We start from the raw sequence: 24,181 nt of genomic DNA, 5'->3' as shown, positions 1-24,181 counted from the left end.
CTGTTCTAATAGTGTTTTTTCTTTCCTGGTGATATTTATTAGTCTTTTCAGCATGGGAGATGTTAATGCTCTTACCTTGCAATGAGCATGGTTAGACTTTTGCGCCCATATGGAGCCCCATTGATTTCATTGGGGTTTAAAGGGATTTACCCTGTAGAGTCCACTGCTAGATCAGGAGCTAACTGACTAACTTTTCAGGATAAGCAGTGCAACTGATCAGATACAGATGGTATCAAAAACAACCAAATGAAATAAATGGAGTAAAAAAAAAATTCTCCAAATTTCTTTCAATTCTAGTCTTCTTGGGTGTTACTTACAGGAAATGTATAATTCTGAGACAAATGTGATTTTTGAAGTTAACATTTTCTTTTCAGGTGAACTTGGTGGGACACATCTTAATTGTCAGCTCTCTGGATTTGACTTCATAGAGCACCTTGCGCACGCTGGATGCTATAAAAGTAAATAGTAGTAGTAATAACAAGAAAGGGAATTTTACAAATGTTTTGATAAGGCATTGTTGTGTTTGTTAAACGAAGGGGATAAACCATGTCTTACTAGTTGAAAATAATCATGGTATGTTTGTATATGTTAGATTTCTGTGCAGTGGCTTCCATTTCACATGTTTAGCTCAGATGCATGCCTAAACAATGAGCTATTTGTCGAGAGATATGCTTGCAAAAGAGGTGCAAATTATAATGAGATCTTTTCCTTTTCAGAGGTGTGGCTTTTCATTCAGAGCCCTTTGCACTTTGACACCATTCAGATTCACACATCCCTTCTAATTCCAGCAACCTACCTGTGTACCTAATAGAGAGTTGGGTAGGGGGAGGGAGGAAAAAAAAGGTTATTTTCCCAACAAATGAAGGAAAAGGAGAATAAAATATTTAAAGGCTTTAGTGGAAAATGTGTCCACTTCTTTATCAGTGATTTTGTAATATTACATTTTTCTTTGCTTCTCAGGCCAGCAAAAAATACTGTGGAAAGCTGTGTCATGGGAGGGGATGGAAGAAGATAGGGCCTTGTGTCACTAGAGCACCCCGTCTTCCTACTAAAGAATGGCAATGATGGGCTCAGAAGGGAATCCTGTTCTCTTTAGCTGTAGGAAAGAAATATTACAACATAATCTCTCACTTTCAAGTACTGTGTGCTGATGATGGCTGGTGTTCAATGGGGCACAGAAGGGATTTTCATGGATGTTTGTGAACATCATTCAGATGAAACATTAAATGTTGATCAGACTGGAAATACGATCATCCACATTTTTGCTCTATGCGTGAGCATTGTGCGAGTTGTTACATTGCTGTACACTGCTACGTGTACCATGCTGTGCTACCAACTTAGACAAATCCAAGTAGTTGTAATTAGGTGTGGATAAAATTTCAGCTCTGTCAACTCAATTAGCACCATGTCCATAGACTTCCAGTCAAAATGGACTCTTCACAAGATTCAAGTCAAACACATTATACGAAGCCTGTTCCTCCTAAAAAAGGAATTTTCATATTCATATATAAATCAATGGCATTTATTTTTATAGCATGAATTGTACCTACATATGATTTTTCATTCTTGGCCTTTTTCTTCTAAGTGGCTCTATTCTCCCTTTCCCACAATTTCACTATTAGCTAATCTTATATTTTTGTATCACAGAGCTTTACCCTTCTTTCTCTGTTCTTCTTTTATCTCTTGTTTTTGCTCCTCCTTTCCCTTTCTTGTTTTTGCCTGTTCTATTATCTGAATTTTCTTCAGATCTTTCAGTCCTCTCCAGAACATCTTTTTCTTAATTAGATCAGGATATGCCAATGGCAGATTGCTGTACTGATTTGATATCAGGTTACAATAGCAGCTCTAGATAAGGCATTTTGCTTAAACAGATTTACATAAAGGATTAGATTTCTGGGTGGTACTGCAAATTTTTAGCATCTATACCAACATAAGATAATAAACTAAACTGCCAACATACTATTGTTCCACACACTGGTTCTTGTGTCTCCAACATTTCACAGCTAAGTGATGAGCATGCAGTAAAAATGAAACTAAAGGCTCAGCCAACAGGCTAGTAGCTTGAAGCCATCGAAGTTTTAGTTTGCCTTTACTAGAAGGTTAACTTGCTCTTAATCTTGATTGGATTGGCAGGAAATTAACAAGAACAGACACAAACCTTTCATGAGTCATGTCCTGGTCATGGGACAGTGAGGTAGCTGCCTCGCTCAGTGGTATAGGGCAGACTGCTGGTTAGCGTGCCATCTTTGTTAATTCAGTGTGTCCCTAGTGAGAACTATGGCTTACCAGCTCAGACCCAGCATGTGCTTAACTTTAACACAGAGGCTGAACTATTTGCTCACTTTTAGCATTGGACCTTTCTGGAAAAGAATGGATTCATCAGGTGATGAAACTTTGCATCGGGAATTTTAGCATGTAAAATCTTTATCAAAGAGAAAGATGATGGAAATCAGCATGTTAGCTGTCTATGCAGACTTCCTGAAGGTGGCCATTTTGAATTCTATATATTTTGTTTTTTAACAACATTTCAAAAGAATGTTTGAAACTATCAATTACTTGTGAGAGGAGAGAGCGTGAGTCTAAAGGCCATGATAACCCTCATTGGCTTTTCCCCTGCACACCTCTTTATAATAATTAATAATGTTTAGTGCTGTCTTTTCCATTTCATAAATCAATGGCACATACATAATTCATGCAACCCAGAATGGATTTATATAAAGGGCAGGAGGCAGTGGTTCAGGATTGAAGGAGAGTCACACCATTCTAGAGTGTGTGGATGCTTTAAAGTACATCCAGGCAGCATGGGGTCCGCCATGTAACTGAGTGAGTGTAGGTTACTTTGGCAAAGGAGATTATTTAACCCTGGAATGGAACATGCATAATATGTCCGAAAGTTACCTCTCCATTTTTTGTGACATCCAGTAGGAAAGGAGTCTTCTTCACTGCAGAGTGCACAGGGAACTAATTGCACTCTTTAAATACTGAAGGAAAGGAGCTGGAATGCTTTTTGGTCATGATGCTTTGATAACTACTTCTGCTATCCCTGTTCTGCATTCATGTCATTGATGTTGGTGTCAATGCATGTGCTGTCAAGCAATCAGGCACATATGACCCTGTATCCAGATAGTGACAGCTATTTTCAGTACCCAGAAAATGGGACTACTGGTGATGGTCACTATTTGGCCAGTCAGGACAAATGGGGCTTCAGCATTTCATTGTGAATTACAAATGTAGAGACTTCAGTTTGGAACAAGCCTGTACTGCATTAATATCTTTGAAAATTGAATAAGGGATCTAACTGGGACTAAGACTTCTGTCTCTATGCCAAGAGTAAATATATTTGCCCAAGGAAAAAACAGCTGGAATAGAAGGTGGCACATGCCTGAAATTCAACCATGTTTGTGCCTTATGCATTGGATAACATCCAGTTTATTGCAGAGATTGTACAACTTAGTTTTTCAAAATCATTGAATTTGATGGTTTTGAATTTGCATGTCTTGCTCATTTGTACCAGATCTTCCCTGTTTGATATTATTTATGCTTCCTGTTGAGCAGTGTGAATTCAAGGTTGTAGTGAAATCATCTGAAATTGGATTTATACAGTTTTGGGTCCAATCACAATAAAGATGAAGAGCTTCAGTACCTTTGTGAAACAATCTGGTGTGTGATGACGATAATGCCTACATTGTGCTTTTCTTCAAGGCACTTTGCTGGCAACTAGATCTTCACAACAATCTTGTGGTGTTATCCACATTTTTACAGATGTGAGGAAAATGAGAGGCAGTTAAGTCATCTGCCCAAAACCACAATGGAAGTTGATGTCAGAGCTAAGATTAGCACCAGCAGTTCCTGGTTTCTGGTTCTGTACTCAGTCGACTGGATCAAACCACTTCTATTGCTGATTGGCGCCGAGTTTATCTGTCTCTTTTATTTCTAATTGTGCTGATCACATATTATGTAAGCAAATATACTTGAAAGATTTCTTCATGAGAAATATTAATCCTTGTGTATTTGTGGGCAATCCATGTTATAATGAACAAAAGCACACTTAAGATATTTAGTTGAATTGATTACCTGTATGTTTTACAAAATGTTTATCGCTGGCATAACTAGAAGGTTAATGATCCCTAAAGTATTATCCCGGTTTATAGATACTGCATTTGGGGCAATAAATGTTAACCTTTGAACATTTGCTTCTGCAAATAAAATTCAGCCTCATTTTGTGTACTTAACAACCTCTGATTGGAAACACATAGCAACCTATAGCAAGCAAGCTTTCAGCAAACTGGAACAGAAATGAGGTAGGTCTTCAAAGTGATCACTTATCTTCCTCAATAACTCTTCTGCATGTAAACAAGATAAAACAGGCTGTTTTGCCAGATCCCTCATTCTTTGAATGGCATGTTTGTCTAGTTATAAAGAACAAGCGATTGTGCTTGGGTATATTTTTCCTTTCATACAGAAGCCTTTGAGTTAGAGGCTTGAGTTTCTCTTCCTTTAATCCTGCAATGGAATTTTAAAGCACTTCACAGAGATGTGAAGAAAGAGTAGGTAACTATGAACTTGATCCTGCAGGGCGTGGGGCACCTTTTTGCATGATGCTGAACACCTTCATGTTCTGTTAGTATCAATAATAGTTGAGGGCAGTTAGGACTTTGCCTAAGTATCTGAGCACCTTATTGGTCCTGAAGTTACTGTATGGAGACACAGTAGGAAGATTCTTTTCCTTTACACAGTGTTAGAATTTTCAGATTTAGAATTTCAAAATGTTTTACTGTTTTGATCTCTATAGTTTACTTGTGTGTGTGTGTCCCCCTTTTCTTTAGAAGAGTCCTCTTTTCTCTGTCTGTTGGAAATCAAGTGAGCTCAAGCTTAAAATATAAAGAAGAAATACCATATACAGTGGAGTCTGTACACAGTATATGTACAATTTTCCTTTAATTCAAAGTAGCATGGCTGTTGTTTGCATTTCTGATGGGCATATCTGGAAGATAATATGTCTTGATATGGTTGACATAGTTAGCAATGCAAATGATAAATCACTTTGGTAGCAGAATGCTGTAATCAAGAGCCTGCATCCAAAGCACATTGAAATCAGTAGGATTCTTTCCACTGACTTCAGTGGACTTTGGACCCTGTCTCAGTATGCCAGTATAGACTGATTAGAGTAACTTCTTACATATTTCAATGGTAAGTGATAAATTCACCATTTTCAGGTACCAAATATTGGATAGGAAATGCAAATCCAGATAGTAAAATACATTACACATAATTTTGCTAGCAGTATATGCGTCTTCATTTTGTGGCTCATTTGTGCCCAATTCTGACCATTATGGAACTTTTTCTCCATAATTCTCATAGACTTTAAGGTCAGAAAGGACCATCATGATCATCTAGTCTGCCTTTCTGCACTTTGCAGGCCACAAAACCTCACCCACCCACTTTGTAATAGATCCCTAACCTCTGGATGAGTTACTGAAGTCCTCAAATCATGATTTAAAGACTTCAGGTTACAGAGAATCCACCATTTATACTAGTTCAGTGGTTCTCAAATTTTAGCAACCTGAGGACCCCCATTTTGATTTAAAATTTTTCGCAGACCCCGAAGACCCCCTCTTAGCCCCATGCCCTGCCCCCACTCCAGTCCTTTCCACAAGGCCCCACCCCTCTCCATCTCTTCCCGCCCACACTCCATCCTGGCCACTCCTCCTCTCTGCCTCTTTTCACCCCCTCCCCTGAGCACGCGCGATCCCTGCTCCTCCTCCTCCCTCCAGTGCCTCCTGCACGCTGCTGAACAGCTGTTCCCCAGCATGCAGGGGGCACTGGGAGGGAGGGGGAGGAGTTGATCGAGGGGTCCATGGACCCCCTGGAGTATCCTGGGTCTGCGGACCCCAGTTTGAGAAACTTTGTACTAGTTTAAATCTGTGGGTAACCAGTGCCCCCTGCTGTAGAGGAAGGCAGGGTCTGTGCCAATCTGATCCAGTGGACAATTCCTTCCTGACCCCAAATTTGGCTATCAGTTAGACCCTGAGCATGTGGGCAAGACCCGCTAGCCAGACTCCTGGGAAAGAATTCTCTGTAGTAACTCAGATCCCTCCCCATCATGGCAGTCGGCGCTTCCAAACCATCTCTAGGTGTTGATATAGTGACTTTGTCACACCAATTGCCATGCTGAATGACTTCCTCTTTGTGCGCTGTACCCCTCAGAACAGCAGCGGCAGTGCAGACTAGCCAATCTGCCTGAACCTTGATATGGAAGGGCCACTGCTGAGTTTAGTCTCAACACCTTATGCGGCTACTGCCAACCAGGAAGGCAATTTTCGAGGGCATTGTGGTACAAACACATGCCCATTGGAACTGGACTGGGACCTCTAACCTTATTTCACTTAGGCCATTGCACGACCACGCAGTATTAAAAAAAACACTTTGATCCTTAATGATCTGAGCTGCACTAAAATTGGTGATTTAGAAATGACATTACCAACTGCCTCAGCCAACTTGTTCTCGCCATAACCCCTCCACCTATACTATATATTTAAACTTTATATCATAATTATATTAAATAACAGACTGATGGTGAAAATCCTTTCTGCATTACCATTTTCTGCAGTAGGTTTAAACCACATTGGAAACACTTACAGAAAAGTCACTTTATTTTAGAGTTCTTTATATACAAAGTAATTTTTCATTACCCACATTAGATCATCAAAATAATATTATGATATATAATTAAAAGGAAAACAAGAATATACATACGCATAGGCCAAGATTTGGGGTCAAATTTTCAAAAGTGCCTGTGTGATTTGGGAATCTATGTCCCATTTTCAAAAGTGACAGGTACTTAATAGGCTTTGTCTTAATGAAAGTCAATGGGACTTAGGAGCCTGTCACTTTTAACAATGGGACAGAGCAATTTAGGTGCTTTTGAAAATTTTACCCTTGGTGCCTTAAGCTAGGCCCCTAAATCCATAGATAACCATCTAAATAAGTAGCCACACTTTCAAAAGTGCTGAGTACCCAGCAGCTCCCACTGAAGTCAATGAGATGGCACCACTTTTCAAAATCAGGCTACTTATTTAGGTGCCTAAATATGGATTTGGCTCCTCGGCATTAGGGACCCATTTAAAATATTGGCCAGAGGTTATATTCAACAAAGATATTGGTTTGCTTAGTCTTCCATTAATTTGGCCTTTCAATTTTTTAATATTAATATGTCTGAAAACCAGACTAAATTTCAAGGAATTTAAACATTACTTGGATGCATTATCTGTGTCTTTATCTATGGTTTCATTGTCTCACAAAATGCAATTGTTCCCTTAAGTATATCTAAGTTTTAAGAATTTTTCTCCCTTCACTATTTCTTTAAGAAACAAAATGGACTGAAATGATCTCTTCCACCATGAGTGAAAATGGGCCAACGTTCACAGTTCCATAATGTTTCTCCAGAAACATTTATGGGATGATTTGAAGAGCGCGTGTTTGTTCTAGTATTATTTAGCCTTGGAAGTGATTTCTGTTTAAAAAAAAAAAATCAAGCTGGACCCCTCCCGAACAATAACTCAGCAGTCTGTAGCTACCTTGATCTAGGTTTTCAATGAAGTAGCCCAAAGCATGAACTAGTTTTTCAGGGCCAAAACCTGGACCCATGTGCAAAGTTTGAGAAAGTGAAATTAGCACATGGGACCTACATAAGGATGAGAAGGGGGAGGAATCTTCCCTCTTAATCCAGTGGCAGGGTACAGAGCACATGCACAGTCCCTGTTTTGCTCTCAGGAATGCAGCATTGCCTGTGGTCCTCTTCCTATGTCTTTTGGCTAGTGGATCCACATAGCAGCAGAACAACTGGACACCCCTTGTTCCCAGCCCACCCTCTGCACTGCCATGGGAAATGCCTGCTTTGTGGTCCAGAGAGGGCCTGGCATCCCCTTGTAGCATCCATCCAGGACCCTTTTCACACAATAGTTCCATTGGCTTTGGGGGGGGTTCCACTGCCCTTTCACAGGCCCCGGGGGTTTGGCCCTTACTTGATTGTAAGTGGAGCCTGTGCGCACAAGGCTGTTGTGATGCTAGGATCTCTTGCAAAACAGCTCTGGCTGTCCAGTCCCCTTTTGAATGGTAGTGCTCCATGTACAGTTGGTTTATAATGTTCTTTATAAAATAACTCTTTGAATGGCCTTACTGAGAAGCCACAACCTGCTGAAGGTTCCCATTGTGCTGTAAGCTATTCATTGGAAGCGGAGGAGGTGGCGGGGGAAATAAAGAACTGGACATTTCCGAATGAGTCTGTGGGTTATGTACTGGGATGGGGCTCACTGAGCCAGAGTCACTCTGCATAGAGCCAAGGCTGGTGCCATCAAAATGAGTCATTTTCTTCTTCATTAATTTTCTTTCTTTGGCTCTGCGATTCTGGAACCAGATTTTCACCTGCAGAGGAACAAAGGAAAAGGTGTTTCAAGAGCTAACAGAATGCAGTCTGATAAGTCAGCTTCTCAGTGTTGTGAGATTTATTTATTTTTTTAGAGTCTTATTTTTTGGCCCTTTTATATGTAACATATCTAGGTTGTGTGTACAAAATCTTACTTAAATTCTTACGTTGCATGCGTCACTGTGATATCCAAATGCCGGAGACTGCTCTAATTAATGGTGTGGACTGAACTGGCATCAATAGCCCCAGAGACTAGGGGAACATTCCAAGTGCTCAGTAACAAGTGTTACAGCCACCTGAGTCCCTGCCTTGGTTGTGCACTGAGTCCAGCTTGGCCAAATCAGAGGATCAGGGCCAATTTACCCAGGGCATTTTTCTCTTCTCACATTCATCAGATTTATAGCAGTGTAACTCTGTTGCCTTCAGTGGAGTTGGTCCTGATTTATACCAGTTCCTCAATATGGATTTAGCTGTCTGTTTAGGGACACACATTTGAAAAGTTTGCTCACCATTTAGTAAAATGACCCTAGCTCTTCCACTTTGGGCAGAGAAAACAGCCTTTTTTAAAACTTATCTTTCAACCTCCTTTCTTATTAAAAATCATTTTCAGTGATCTATAGTCCAGTTTAACTCAGAAATATATCTTTTAATAAGTATTTCTTTACACTGGGTTGACCTCACCTGTTAGATAAGGAGTGCTAGGCTGAGGCCCACTACAGGATTTGCATAGTATTCTGCTGTGTTCCAGAATAATGCTAATGGTTGACATTTCTATTGTATCTCTCAAACAGACGGACCCTGAAGTGCTTTACAAAAAGATATGGGCCAAATGCTGCCCTTCAATAGATATGTGCAGGCCAGGGGCGGCTCCAGGCACCAGCGCACCAAGCGCGTGCCTGGGGTGGCAAGCCGTGGGGGGCGGCCTGCCAGTCGCCATGAGGGCGGCAGTCAGGCTGTCTTCGGCGGCTTGTCTGCGGGAGGTCCGCCAGTCCCGCGGCTTTGACGGCAATTTGGTGGCGGGTACGCTGAAGGCGCAGGACTGGGGGACCTGCCACAAGCATGCCGCCGAATCCATGTTACCAGAGGACCTCCCACAGGCGCACTGCCAAAAGCCACCTGACTGCCATGCTTGGGGCGGCAAAATACATAGAGCCGTCCCTGGTGCAGACAGTCTATTGAAGTCAATGGGCAAAATGATAACTACATACTAAATTCATACTAGATTCATTCACTCACAACTGAAATGCAGCCACCTTCATGGTGAAATGAAGCAATGGTTGAAGAGCATGCTGCAATAACGCTTACGGTTCTTTTAGGGTAGGCGATAAAGAATCAGCAAAGGTGTAGGATAGGTAATGAAGAATATTGTGTCCAGTTGAAACTATGGGGGAGGGGGTATTTTGTGGCACCAGAATGTAATGGAATTTGACCAGGAATCTAGGGTTAACTCACTATTCTTGTGAAAAGTTCTATTGCATCTATAATGATCATGGTGCAGATCCTCAGCTAGTGTAAACTGACCCCACTTTATACCAGCTGAGGAACTGCATAAGTAGTTCTGTATGAAGTCTAATCTGTTTACTGAGGCAGAATTATCATGATAATTTTAAAAAATCTGCCATCCTTTTGATGTTCAGATCAGAAACAGAGTAGTGTTGCAAGCAGTTTTTATAATCCTAGGAGAAATCCGTGAATTAACGAGAAACGAGATTCATTGAGCAATTATTTTTTGCCAGTGTCATGGAAAGGCACAGACTGTGGTGAGCTGAGAGAAAGCAAAGCAATAAAAATGGGTGTTCTCCATAGGTGCTATGCTGAAGAATTTTAAAAATTCCAAATTTCTTTGTTTTAGAAAAAAATTATATGGTAGCAAAACCCAAAATAAAAGACTTGTTCATTTTTAGATAATGCTATAGCCCCCTCATTACCATGCTGTCTAAGGGTAAGTCTAAATTACATTTAGACACCTGTGGCTGGCCCATGCCAGCTGACTCAGGCTTGTGGGGCACGGGCTGTGGGGCTGTTTTCCCTTGTTGAGTTGCTCTACAAATAGTTTTCTTTCTCCTAGCCTAATTCTCTCCCTCTTCTTCCTTGCTCCCCACCATCCCCCTCAACACCTTCCACCCCTACTCACTTGTTTCTGTCTTCCCCTAACAACAGGCCCATTTTGCTTACTACATTTCCAAAAGCAATTTCAGTTGGATTTAGTATTAATTTTTCTTTTCCACTGTTCTGTAGTGTTGCTGTCCCTAGGTAAATAATTGCTGTTTCACTTCAACAGTGGCTATATTTGAGATGTGGGTAAAATAATACATATGGATCTGTGGTAAAGTTTGTAAAGTATTTTGAGATCCATCAGGGCAAAAAGTTGCGTGCATGCTCTCTCTCTCTCTATATATGTTGGTCATTATCATTCATCAATGTTAGTAGAGTCTTCAAACAATCACAATCACCTTTTTGTATTTTAATTTTTAATATGCAGGAAAGAACCCTTCCTCCCATCCATATGAGATATTTCTGGGGTTATAAGAGGATCCATTTCTCACAGGGGTGAATGAATTTCCTTGCTTTCCAGATTATCAGTCCCTACTGTACCAAAACTACATAATCTTGCCTACAGTCACTTTACACTATGTAGCAACTTGCATGGATATTTTTCTCACAGGCACAACAGCTTGTCCAAAACCCATCAGTGTTATCACTGATTCTAATCTAAGGTCTGTTGTATACACAGTTTTTGCACTGGTATAATTATGTTAGGTTAGGTATGTGATTTTTTTAAAACCAAAAATATAACCTTTAATGTAGACACAGTTATAATGGTATAAAAATGCCTTATATTGGTATTGCTGATACCCCTTCCTGAATGACAATAAGCTATATGAGTATAACTACATCCACAGTGGGGTGAGGGTGAGGTGTTGTAACACTGTAACCATGCTGACATAATTAAAGCCGTACATACAGCTTTTATGATTAGAGCAGGTCTAAGATGCAACACTTGGTAACGCAAACATTACATGACTGGGCTGAATATTCACAGAAAGTGAATCTTGAATTAGTAATCATGGGCATACCTAAATCCAGATATGAAGAATTTTTTTATTCAATCAGGGAACAAATGTGTATAATGTGACTCAATTGTCCAGTTAAAACAACTCAAATGTCTGGTAGTCAAATACTTGTAATGAATTACTTGCTAATTCGCTGCAGCTCTATACTTATTAATGAAATTTAGGCCTGTTTCTCCATTCCACCATATGTTGTTTTTTTCACCTTTGTAAATTGAGGGCAGAATGGATGTATAATGCTACCAATCTGATTTGGTAGCTTTTATATCCACTTTGCACATCACAAGGTGCAAAAAAGTGGAGAGTCAGGCACATTATTCATTGAATAACTGGAGAAATCTTGATGTGTTTGAAGACAATTTGCAAACAAAACGAGGAGAAATTGTTGAATATATTATCCAACAAGAATTATTCATAGAGCTCAATCAATAAAACTCATAATTCTGTATTTCATTCCCTAGTTTCAGTGCAATGCTTAAAGGAGATCTCCCAGGTAACATGAAATAGAACATATTATGTTAGCCCAAGGAATGATTATGTGCATTGCTCTGTGGGTGATCCAGCTAGACTTCTTATCTCAGTGTCTTGCTTCCTGGGCCAGCTGGGGTTGGAGGTGTTTTAGAGCTAGAGGCCATGTTTCCAGCTCAACTGGTAGGAGGAAGAAAAGGCTGGAAGCACTGCAGGAGCAGTGCGCAGCCATTGCAAACACCTGATTTAGGAATGTGACATTGATGGATTCCAGAGCAAACTTTATTCAGCTCTTGGCTAGAATATAGAACCTCAAGATTAGAGGATAGAATGGAGGAAATACTGAGTGAGTGAGGAGGGAATCCTCAAGTAAATGTAAAGAGGAACCCAGGGGATAAATAAGATGAGCTTGTCAACTGGACTTACTGTGTCTAAACCAGTGGTTCCCAAGCTTGTTCCGCCGCTTGTACAGGGAAAGCCCCTGGCAGGCCGGGTCGGTTTCTGTACCTGCCGCGTCCGCAGGTTCAGCCGATCGCAGCTCCCAGTGGCCGCGGTTCGCTGCTCCAGGCCAATGGGAGCTGTTGGAAGCGGCGGCTAGTACATCCCTCGGCACACGCCGCTTCCAGTAGCTCCCATTGGCCTGGAGCAGCAAACTGCGGCCACTGGGAGCTGCGATCGGCTGAACCTGCGGACGCGGTAGGTACACAAGCTGGCCCGCCAGGGGCTTTCCCTGCACAAACAGCGTCCCAAGTTTGGGAACCTCTGGTCTAAACTAAGGATGAAACCCTGGCCCCATTGAAGTCAATAGCAAAACTCCCACTGACTTCAGTGGGGCCAAGATTTCACCCTAGGATTTTTTGCTAAAATTTCCCACCAGGGTAGACAAGCCCGCAGGCAGCTGCTGGTGTTTTAAGACCATCTCATCTGTCCCTATTCAGAGTAGGTCTAAACAACACTGCTTAAAAGACTGCCAGCTGCCAATGCCTTGTCTACACTTGCACTAGCACCATTGCTACCGCTGGTACAGCTGAGTCCATGTTAGCAATGGTGGGAAATGTGGAGATAAGGCCAGTGGGAGTAATCATACTTTGCTGAATAAGTTATTGGGTTTGTACATTGCAAACAGAGTCCAGCCATGTTGTTTGGTGCTTAGAGACATTAGGATGCTTGTGTTTTTAACCAGTCTTGACATCTTCTGATGAACAATAACAATGCATGGGAAATCCGAGTATGTGAGCCATACTCTACCTGTCTCTCGGAAAGTCTTAGGTTTGCTGCAAGTTCAGACTTCCTCCTGATTGTAATGTATCTGTTGTAATGAAATTCCTTCTCCAGTTCTAATCTCTGATGATCTGTGTAAACCACCCGGTACTTCTCTCTTGTTCTTGTTTTACCTGTTTTGAAAGAAAAAGACATAGCTTCAAGCGAAAGTTTTTAACTTCAATAGCATAAAATACCTGCTTTACATTTGAAAAAATGTTCCTGAAAATTCTAGGCCTGATTCTTCTTTCACTTACTCCAGGGTAAATCCATTGACTTCAGTAGAGTTAGTGTTGATTTACACCACAGTTGAAGCAGACCCATAGACTTTACTTTTGTTCCTAAGTAAACAGATGACAAATGGATGCTCAGATTTCTTTATCAACAGATTTTGGGGAGCAAGTGTGGTTTTGTGGTTAAGGACTGGTAGTTAGGAAATCTGAGTTCTATTCCTAGCTCTAACAGAGACTTCCTCTGTGACCTTAGGTAAGTCACAAAACATCTCTATTGCTTGGTTTCTCTAAACAGAGATGATACCTGCCTCAAAGTGGGATTTGTGAGGCTTCTTTCACTGTCTATAAAGCACACTGTCTGTCTAATACTCTTGATGCTGTAAAAACAATAATGATAATGATTGATATGTGCAGAGTTCTATTACTATAATTTGATAGGTGGCTCTTTTTGTCCCTTGGGTTAAAAGGTGGCCTGGACATCAGCACAAGGAATGGAAGTATGAAAGATTTTCAGTTGAAAATAGATAAGAGATTGAGAGAATGATAATGCTTGATGTAGACCATGCTAAAGTTGCAGCATCCAGTGTTTTACTAATCTTGTTACATAATTTCAAGTCCGGGCCCATGACATGGCTGAACAGGGGATTATTAAAAAGTCATTGTGACTGTCAGCAGCCGTTGAGGACAGATCCAGACATAAGGAACTTCTGTCCATGTGGCTGCAACTTTATTAATTCCATCAGGATAACTTCTCGGGGTAAGCAGTCCTATTAGCAGTGAAAAGGAGGAGGACCACAGTTGCTCCTTTTGTCACCTCCCTCCCTTTGCCTTTGTCAAAACTTAAATCCAGTCAGAGCATCACAGCCCTAGGGATTAACAGCAGTTTAAAACTAAGGCCTTATCAGAGTCTGCATTACCCCAACACTAAACAGCTGCTTAAAACTAAGATCCTCTCAGAGCCTGCATTACTTTTAAGGCCCATTATGGCCTGCAACCCAGAACAGCCTACTGTCTGGAGAATGCACTTGCCTGGTATGGCTCATGCTTACTCACAAACCCTTTTCCTGAGAAAGGTCTGTTAATGCTTGATTCTCAGGGAAAAGGGGCACTTCCCCAAAATCACCCCCAAAGCTGCAACTTTATTAATTCCATAACAAGACAGCTTCTTGGGGAAGCCAGTCCTAGCAGCAGTAAAAAGGGAGAAGACCATAGATGCTCCCTTTGTCACTGGTCTTCCCACTTTGTGAATGCTGAAGTCCAAATCATCGTGGCCCTAAAACCAATCACAATGTGATCCTGGTCCCTGACTGGAGCTCCTAGGTGCTACCGCATTACAAATAATAAATAATATTCTGCCTATGCCTATGGATGATACCTGATCTAATGAGTGTGACAGACTTGATTTCTTTTTGCCAGGATTGAAGAACACAAGGTCCTACTCTTTGAATTTGGTCTATTAGCCTCCATGATGCATATAGCTCAGCCTTGGGCAAACACTATGTATTAATAGTGGGCTTTAAGTGATCTGGACATTTCTCATCAAATCTGTAAAATTTGCAGAGAGGCCTGAACATTTTGGTGTGGAAAAATATTTTTGTCCATGTTCATAGTTATTATTCATGTTTGTTTAAGAACCACTTTGTCCATAAAGCCAAGAATACTTTAAACCAAGTCTGACACCTTCCCCAGGAAAGAGTCCCACTGATTCAGCTCTGAGTTACATTGGGATAAATCTGTAGTAACTGCACTGAAGCCAATGTAGATAACACAAGTGTTATGCTGGACTGATAGCAGAGTCAACCCAATCATTCTTATTCCAATAGTCAAGTTAGCTGTGATGTCAAGTCCAAAATACTACTGACAAAAAATTTAAAGAGGTCCTGAAAAACAGCAGTAATTCTCTTCAGCCTACATAGATATCAAGTACATTTGTTTTCATTCATGGGAAGTGTAAATTGTTTATTTAACACATGGTCACCTGTGGTGCTTTAATGCCTTACTTGATATTTTTAAAACTTCTTTTGATCTCCCTAGCCTGTGTTTTTGTTTAGGTTTTTTTCCCTTTAAATGTGAATTCGGGGTCATTCTGTGGAACAAAATGCCTAAAATGTTTCCCTAAACTCTCCATTGTGGTGTTAAGATGAGGTACACAAAAGAGCTACAAGGTGATCTTATCATGAACTCTATTCACATTCAGAAGCCATAAACAAATATCAGATCCCCTTTTATCTCCAAATGTACTTGATATCTATGTAGGTTGAAGAGAATAGGAATAAGCATGGCTGACCCTTATTATCCATCAGGAGGAATTTTTATTTGCTTTTTAAAACTGAAATAGAAGCTAAATATATTTGCAGAACTCAGCGCCTATTTGTCTATACATGTCTTGCTTGTTTATTATCATGCAAATACACGTCTGTTTCTGTTTAAATATGATAGAACTTTATGGTTCCTTTATTGAAGGCTGGAAAAATTTACAAAACTAGTTGGGAAGGGTTGATTTTTAAAAAAGTAAATACTAAGAGCAAAATTCTCTATGCTTTGCCTGATGTGGCTCTTGACTTAAATATTCTGCTTTTCCTACATGTTCAGAATCTTTACTCACCCATTGGGAGAGGAGAATATCAGAGCTGAGGGCTGTTGCATGGATCTAAGAAGAGAATGCTTTATTGTCCATTTAAGTCAATGGGACTCCTTCCAATGCCTTTACTGGGAGCTGGGTCGAACCCCCGTTATTCATACAGCATTTTATATTGAGGGTGAAGGAATACATTTTTCATACATTTGCCAAAGCTAAATCAAAACAAACTTCCCAAACCAAAAGTTAACCCCACACCATTTGCAAGATTACGATAGCCCTGTAATTCCATTCATTAAGTTTAATGATGGCTCTGGGACAAATCCTGAGGATCTTGCTCAGTTTTTATGCAGCCAAAATTCCAAGGCTGTGAGCAAAGAAGATGCTGTTGGCTTTTTCACAGTCCTTTTGGGGACAAAAATTACAATTTCCCCCTCTAAAGCTGAAAAGTAAATGTTAAATCCAACCTTTAGCCAACCCTCCTCATTTTACTCAGGTGAATAATTTCACTGGAGTCTATAGAACTACACAGGTGAGTCAAGTGAGCAAAATTTGCCCTATTAGGCTTTTTTTTCTGAGTCTTTTCCGGATGCCAGACTGATGTCATCAACGTGTGGTATCAATTTAACCAGAGATGTTCTCTCTTGGGGGACTCTGTCATGGAATTGCAAGGGTTTAGACTTGAGCTAATAGGCTACCAGAAGTCAGAGGTCTAACCAGATTGTAATATATCCTTGTAGCAGTAATACATGGATAGCCTGGTTCTGAAAAGCAGCTTTAGTATAGGGAAGTTTGCCTGAAATTCATTTGAAAATGCCTGTGGACAGGGTTCACCTGACATTTACGACTTAAAAATCCTTTTGCAAGGTGCAGTTTAACAATTCCGCAGAGGGAAGGCTAATTACTCTAGCAATTTTTGTGACTCTGGCCAGGATCCAAGTGGGGGGAAGGGAAGAGCTTTCCCATTGGTCATAAAATTCACAGAGCATTTCTTCTGAAGACAATAAAGCTAGGAGAAGGCCTCTTTATTTGCTGTGAAAATCATCACCCTTTCCGGCAATATAACTCCTGAAGAAAAGAGGGAGAAGGAAGAGACAGGGCTGCATATCAAAGCAAAGAGAAGTGTTAAAAGGGTCTGTTGCCTCAATATGACAGATAGGCCTCAAACCCCAAGACAATGTAGCCCAGGGAAGAAAAAAAAAATACTCTCAGACCTCACAACTAGTTTACAAAGCAAAATAAATTAGCATTAGAACTGGCCCGGGCCCCTTTTTCATTGCCTCCTCTCTCAGCTGTTTAGGAGCTTCTGTCTTATGTGAGCTAACATCCTTCATAAAAATCTAGCATCTACCTATGCCTATAGAGAGAGCTAGATCAATACTACAGTATCATATTAATTATAGAGGCTCATATTCTGGTCTCAGTTACATAGGTGCAACTTGTGCCTGAGGGGGATAATGGGTATACCTGATTACATGAGAGCAACTGAAATTAGTAGAATGGAGGACACATTCAGACACAAAATATGTTCAAGACACACAATTCACATCGGGATTCTTGTATAAGCCACTATTTGGGAGTGACTGGATTGGAAGTATTGGTTCAGTCCATTGCAAAGATAGGAGACATTTTCAAAATTCAAATCCAAATCTGGGTTTTGATTTTGCTTGCCCTCAGATCCAGAGTTTTGCTTTGAGCCCATCTCTAAATATGCCTGGGTTTACTTTATAGAGTAGTGATAGAAAGGGCCAAACTCATCCTTGGGGTAACTTTACTGACTGCAACAAAGTTATGAAACCAAAGCAATTTTGAATGAATCAAGACAAGGAACAATTTCCCCCATTCTGTATATGACATTCTATAATAGTTAAAATACAGGGTCAGCATCTTTCCATTTCAGAGGCAGTACATTGTTCCAAACCTTCATACATGTGTTTCAGCAACTTTACTCCCAGGAGTAGTCCCATTGAGCTAAGTGGGACTACGCATCTGAATAAAATTACTTATGTGCTTCAATGCTTCCAGGATCTTGCCCCATGTTTTCAAAGTATGAACAAAATTCTGTCTCAGATCTGCATGTGAGTCTTGAGGCTAGTAATTTTTTCTTGCTATCTGTGCTTGTGGAGATCCATGCCTAGGAGAAGAAGAGCAGCATACTGGAGTCAAGAGACTTTAAGTTCAGAATTTTCTTTATGTTTTGTTGACTTCTGTCTCACTTGCAATACCTGGATTTTCTACTTTGAATCTGTTGTTTTATGCTAAAACTCATGGGCCACATTTTGTTCTTGGTTTTGCCAGTATAAACTTGGAGATACTGCACTAAGGTAAACCAAATTAAATCAGTTGAATCCAAAGTAGAATTGCTCTCCATTATTTCATCACTACACTCTGTTGATTGAGTGGATTCCCTACCCAATATTTTGATTTTTGGATATCAGAAGTGTACAAGCTGTTGAAGGTGTGGGTAGATTTGTAAGTGACCAGATCAGAAGAAATCTGCTTTTTGTGGTTCTCTAAAGCCAAGGGAGCAAGGGATGAATTGAAATTCCTACAAGTGTTACATATATTCTTTAGACATTCAGCATCTCACAAGACTGGGCTTGTAGAAGGACTGTGATTCTTTCCCACAATATTTCCCCCTTTCTAAAGATGTAAGGGCTGGGATTTCTATGCCCTTCAAAGATTAGATAATCTCTGTTGGTAGTGCATGTGCCAATGATGCCATCAACATCTCTCATCATCAGAAAGTGTAGCTTGTGTTTTAAGAAAGCAGTAATTGAACAAGGAAGATATGGGAGTCTTCATGTGCAGGAAATTACAAGCTCTGTCCATAATCAAAGTTTCCCTCCTTCCCCTTCTTTACACCATCAGAAACCCTTCTTACCCCCTTTTTATTTAATGTCAGGTCTTCTCTTCTACGCTACAGCTGTGTGAAGAAATTCACACTGCTGGTGAAACTGCTGGAGAGGCAAGTTTTCACCAGTGTCACAGAAAAACTTTTTTTTGGAGTATGGTTTCACTGCAAATGTGTTGCTATTTTTCTAAAAACAAAAAGTGACCTTTCTTCCTCCTCAGTGAAAATGGCAAAATATCTTCATGAAAGTAGTGAAGCCAACTTGTGGTGATTTGTAATGTTTTCCAGGATGGATTTTCTTCCACCTTCCATCAAAAATTAATCCTTGATCATACCTGTGAATACTTTTGAAAATATGGGGGGAGGTTCCATTTTTTTCCACATAGAGCATCCTACAGTGATAGTTGGCCTGGCTTTGTTCTGCGCTCTGAGTGGTAATTTTTTTTGCAGGGCAGGGAGATAAATGAGAGGAGCCTTGCTCCAGCTATATCGTTGGATAAAATATTGAATATTTAATATTCAGCATTTTTTCCTTGGAATTGCCCTGGAGCCTTTTCTGAAGTCTAACACATTTTGTTTTCTTCTGCATGCTCAACACCTTCATCCATGCAAAGACCAAGCACTCAATTCTGGACCCACTGCAGTCAATGAGAATGTTGGCATTGGCGTTGGTGAGTGCTGGCTCAGAACCCAATCCCTCCAGTTCTAAAGCTGGTAGGAGAAGGCATTACAGATCAAAATGAAGCGTGTCTTCCAGCTTGAGAATGGTGGACCACAGTCAGATTATTTTCCCCATAGTAAAGCATTCTAGCACCAAAAGATTTATAGGCTGGCCCCTAATATTAAATACTAAAACCAGATTTTCCATTGGTGGAGCATAGTTCCTTTGATTTGACTTTACACCAGCAGAGGATCTGGTATTAATATTTCTTTAAAAAAAATGGTTTAAGGTAAGAGTATGTTGCAATCCTTTTTTTCCCCTTTCCAGGTCCATAGTAATGACAGAAATAAAGAACAAAAGGTGGAAAGACCACCAGGGGATAAGAGAAGAGTAGAGAATAGGTTAAACATTTTCCTTCAACATTCATCAGGCCATGAGTCCAGAAAACAACAACAACAAGGAAAACCCACCACAAAATCACTGTAGGATCCACACTCGTAGCCTTTACTCACATGTGTGGACTGCTCATGTGAGTGATCCTAATACAAATAGCTCTGCTGACTTTAAAGGGAATTACTAACGAGTAATTTTTGCAGGATTGCAAGGTCATCTTGCAAAAATCATCTTGCTTTAATATAATTGTCTCCATAATTCAATTGTATTGTTATAGGACATGGCATTTAACTATATTGTTATAGTTTCACAGCATTTAAACAGCAAATAGTAATTTATTCATCTGATTCATTTTTTCCACTGGCTGAGGGACTGTAGGTAAGTCAGCCACTGAGCCTCAGGTTTTCCATCTGTAAAACAGGGATAATACGCTTACCTACTTCACAGGGTGTTAGGTTTCTACGTAAACAATGGGCCTGATCCTGCAGTCCTTGCTTAGGCAAGACAACTCTTGAAATCAGTGTTGATTTTAGCCTAGAGAGACTGCAGGATCAGTGTACAAGGCTTTGAGGGTGTAAAGTGTAATGGATTCGAACCTATAAAGTACCGAGCTCTCTGATCCCAATCCGGCAAAGCACTTGAACATGTGTAACAGGTCTACTCGTGTGCTCAAGGGTAAGAGGAACACTCATCTCAAAATTAAGCACATGCTGAAGTGCTTTATTGAATCAGGGCCTTTAAGTGTTGTGTGCTGCTGCTGTGAATTTTAATCCTGCTGGAAAACTGGAAGAAATTTGCTCTTCTGAAAACAAAGACAAGAAGAAACAGGATTAGGGCTAGAATAAGGGCCCCAGTTAGAAAGCTGTTTTATCTGAGCTGAGCTTTCCTGGCTTAAAAAATAATTAGTAAAGGGAAGAGGAGGTAGGAAAGAAAACCTGTTGTTTTGATACTATTGTTCAGAATGAGGCAAATCTTTGATGAGGACCTGAGGACCTGATCCAATACCCGTTAAGTCAATAGAAAGGCTCCCACTGAGTATCAGTGGGAGTTAGATCCCCATAGGCATTTAGACCAGATCCTCAGAGATATTTAGGCACTTAATTCCCATTTATTTTAATGGGAGTTATGCTCCTAAATACCTTTGAGGATTCGGGCCTTGCATAATAATTATTTGTATCTTTGCGAGGCCTGATCCTGCAAAGTGCTGAGCACCTTCAACTCCTTTTGAACACATAAAAGTTGAGGGCGCTCAGTGGCCTGTAGAACCAGGTGCTGTAAAGTGGAGAAAGATGTTAGCACTTAGCAGCACCCTGAATTCCTACTACGTGCCCTATGCCTCAGATGAGTGCAATGCACCTTATAGGATTGAGCCCTGGCAGGATGAGTGTGAAAGAGCCTAAGGTTTGCTAGTTATGGGTGATCAGAATGTTATTTATAATACAGGACCCACAGTATGTTAGGCACTGTACAGCCAGATAAGGAGACAAGTTCCTGTCCCAAAGAACTTGCCATCTAAAAAGACAGGAATAAAAATGCAGGTGGGGCTCAGGGGAAGAAAGGAAAAGCAGTGTGGGGTCTGGCGAGTTCCACAATTCTGGCTGGGGGTGGAGCAAGAGGGGATTATTTTATTTGGAATAGATTTTCCCGCCATCTGGTATGTTAGCGCCAACTCCCTGTAGCTCTATATCCTTGATAGCATTTCTTAGCCTCTCACAGGGGCTTGTGGCAACCTGGGTTGTTACTTTGGGAGACATAGTGTCACTTTTAGATTTGAGCCCCTATCCTGAAAACACTTATGAGTAATCTCATTGCCTTCCCTGGGACTATTCACAAATAGGATGCACTATGCTGAGGCATAATGGCATGATTAGGCCACAGTTTGCGTTTTAGTTGGGGAATGGTGAGTCAGAAGCAAATATGACTTCAAAAAAACCTGGTGCATATATTTATTTTTAGGGGTTGAACTGTGCTGTCCTTACTCACCCAGAGTAGTACCCTGCTCCACAAATTGTCCCATTGATTTTAGTGGGATTACACATGGCATTAGAAACTATTCAGCATTACTAAGCATATCACAATCTGGCTTTAGGAAATCTGATGCACCATTTCAGTGTAGGATTTTCTGTATTTCTTTTGACTGGTGATTTAAGATTTCTTTTTTGTTTTTACCCCAAAATTGACAGTTTTAATTCCTACTTAAAAAACCCTCAACATTGCTTACAGTAGTGCATGGGGCACAGATTGGGTGGGGAGAAGAAAAAAGGAAATTTCATGAACTGCAACTGATTGAAGGACTCTGAGCACCTCCAAGAGGTACTGAGGCCAATGGGAGCCAAGGGTGCTCAGCACTTCACAGGATCAGGTGTCTTTACAATTAACTTTTCTAACTTTTCCTTAGTTCTTTCCAGGCAGCCTTTTTGCTTCATTTTTGCTTTTCTCAATGCTTCATGACTTACCTTTATGCATTAGATGGTAAATGCAACCTATTGCTTTTACTTGCTCACTATTATAAATCAGAAATTGACATGTCAAGGTATTTGACTAGCTGTGTAACCATGGATGTCTGTATTCCTGCCTTTTCTAAGACACTGTCTATAAGGTGAAACAAGCCCTTTCATCCACTCTCATTTATTCACTTTTGAAATGCTAATTTTTTTAAAGGAGCTGTAGTATTGACTCTGTGCTAGGGGCATGATACTGCAGATTTTTTTTACTCCAGTGGGCCTACTTACCTGAGTAAGGTCTGCAGGGCCGGAGAGAGCATTTCTATTATAATCCCTGTTTCTGACCCATTTCCAAATATATAGTTTTGGCCTGCATTTTCTCATGCTTACTGTGAGACCAGAAGAAAATTAATATGGAAAGTTACAAACAAAAATTCAATTTAAAACACTTATGATCTTTAAGATTCTCACTGAAATCATATTCTTAACATGATCCAGTTACTCCATTTCACATTTTATCACAAATGGAGTAACTTCCCTGCACTGAGCAGTTTTTTATGGCCCAAAGAGGTTGCTTCCCATGTGCTCCAATACTAAAAATTAGGAATGGCAATGTAATAAATCAGCATGTGATCAAAGACATCATTCAAAAGCAGAATCAATATTTAACTGATAGTAAAAGAACCCATCAAAATGATCAGGATTCTTTGTCTCACTGCATACTTCCCAGCTTTTCTTATGAACTAGAAACTGGGCAAAAAAAGTGAAAGCTCTTCTCAGCATAAACCTCAGCACCCACATACCTGTGGAAGTGGATTGCACCGTTTTCCTCATCCATTCATAAGAGCTGTGCCTTTGACTGTTGGGAGAGATTTGCTCTGTGTTAATTGTACCTACAGGAGGTAAAACCCCAGATCCAGCAGGATTCAGGGAATTGTAATCAGCAGAGCTGTAGGAGATCTGCCCAGGAGACGAGCCATTGATTTGTGCAGCAGTAACTGTGCTGGAGGGTCCTGGGCCATAAGTATTCCAATCCTCCCTTTGCGTGCCATAGTGAGATCCCCAAGCTCCCGAAGACTGTCCTTGGTTGTCCATACTTGGCACATGATGATATCCCATGTAATCTGAATAGGATGGAGTGGAGACAAAGTTTTGCACTGGCAGGTTGTTGTTGTTGTTGCTGCACCTTACGGATCCTGGATACATGCTGGTTTCTTTATCCAAAAGATAACTCACATACATGATGCTCATAGCCTGGCTTTGTCTTGCCAGGACATCCTGCTCCTCACAGTGTTTGTTTGATCTCTTCCTGCCTTCCTCTTTCTTTCTCTCTCTTTTCTAGCCCCAACTGGCTCTATAAATGACTCATGCTAGCCCTGATGTCTCTTTACTACACATGATTAACAATGGTGTTACCAGGTGCTGGTAGTAACAGTTTACTAAGGTTCTGCCTGATGTCACAGATAACTGCCTGCCCCAAAATTACATTTGCATTCAAATGAAGGGCTGACCATCCAGGCAGCCCCACCTTGCTGCTAGTTCTGGTGCTTCCTTTCTCACAGTTCTTTTATGTATCCATCCTGGTCCCATCCCCTTTAATACACTCTGACCTGCCTTACTCTTGGAGCCATGTTGCACACATAATTAACCTAATACATTCTTAGAAAGCTAAAGAAATAAGCTGGTTGAACACTGAGTGGTTTCTAAAGGAGTTTTTATATGAATACACCGAAAAATACAGGAAAATCTGAGTAAGGAAATGCTCTCCACTGTTGTTGTTATTTGTTTCATGCC

At 40.6% G+C, this 24,181-nt stretch overlaps 1 protein-coding gene and 1 long non-coding RNA gene across 3 annotated transcripts in view; one reads left to right on the top strand and one right to left on the bottom strand.

Annotated features, from left to right (window-relative positions):
• LOC120371483 overlaps positions 1-1,641 on the top strand; it is a 29,679-nt gene extending 28,038 nt beyond the window's left edge. For both annotated transcript variants that reach the window (XR_005584391.1, XR_005584392.1), the window contains 2 exons: positions 375-458; positions 961-1,641. This is a non-coding gene — a long non-coding RNA (uncharacterized LOC120371483). The remainder of the gene's footprint in view (positions 1-374; positions 459-960) is intronic.
• A 5,157-nt stretch (positions 1,642-6,798) lies between these two features.
• On the bottom strand, positions 6,799-23,765 carry LOC120371479 (homeobox protein CDX-1-like). The gene is made up of 3 exons (XM_039487259.1): positions 23,191-23,765; positions 13,213-13,358; positions 6,799-8,424 (listed from the first exon to the last, which is right to left on the bottom strand). The coding sequence occupies exons 1-3, from the start codon at positions 23,636-23,638 to the stop codon at positions 8,176-8,178; spliced, it is 843 nt and encodes a 280-aa protein (XP_039343193.1). The 5' UTR covers positions 23,639-23,765; the 3' UTR covers positions 6,799-8,175.
• Between the last annotated feature and the right edge of the window lie 416 nt (positions 23,766-24,181).

Source organism: Mauremys reevesii, linkage group 9, assembly GCF_016161935.1.
Source record: "Mauremys reevesii isolate NIE-2019 linkage group 9, ASM1616193v1, whole genome shotgun sequence".
Lineage (NCBI taxonomy): Eukaryota > Metazoa > Chordata > Testudines > Geoemydidae > Mauremys > Mauremys reevesii.
Note: the sequence above shows the minus strand (reverse complement) of the source record. Positions and strands in the feature narration are given on the sequence as shown.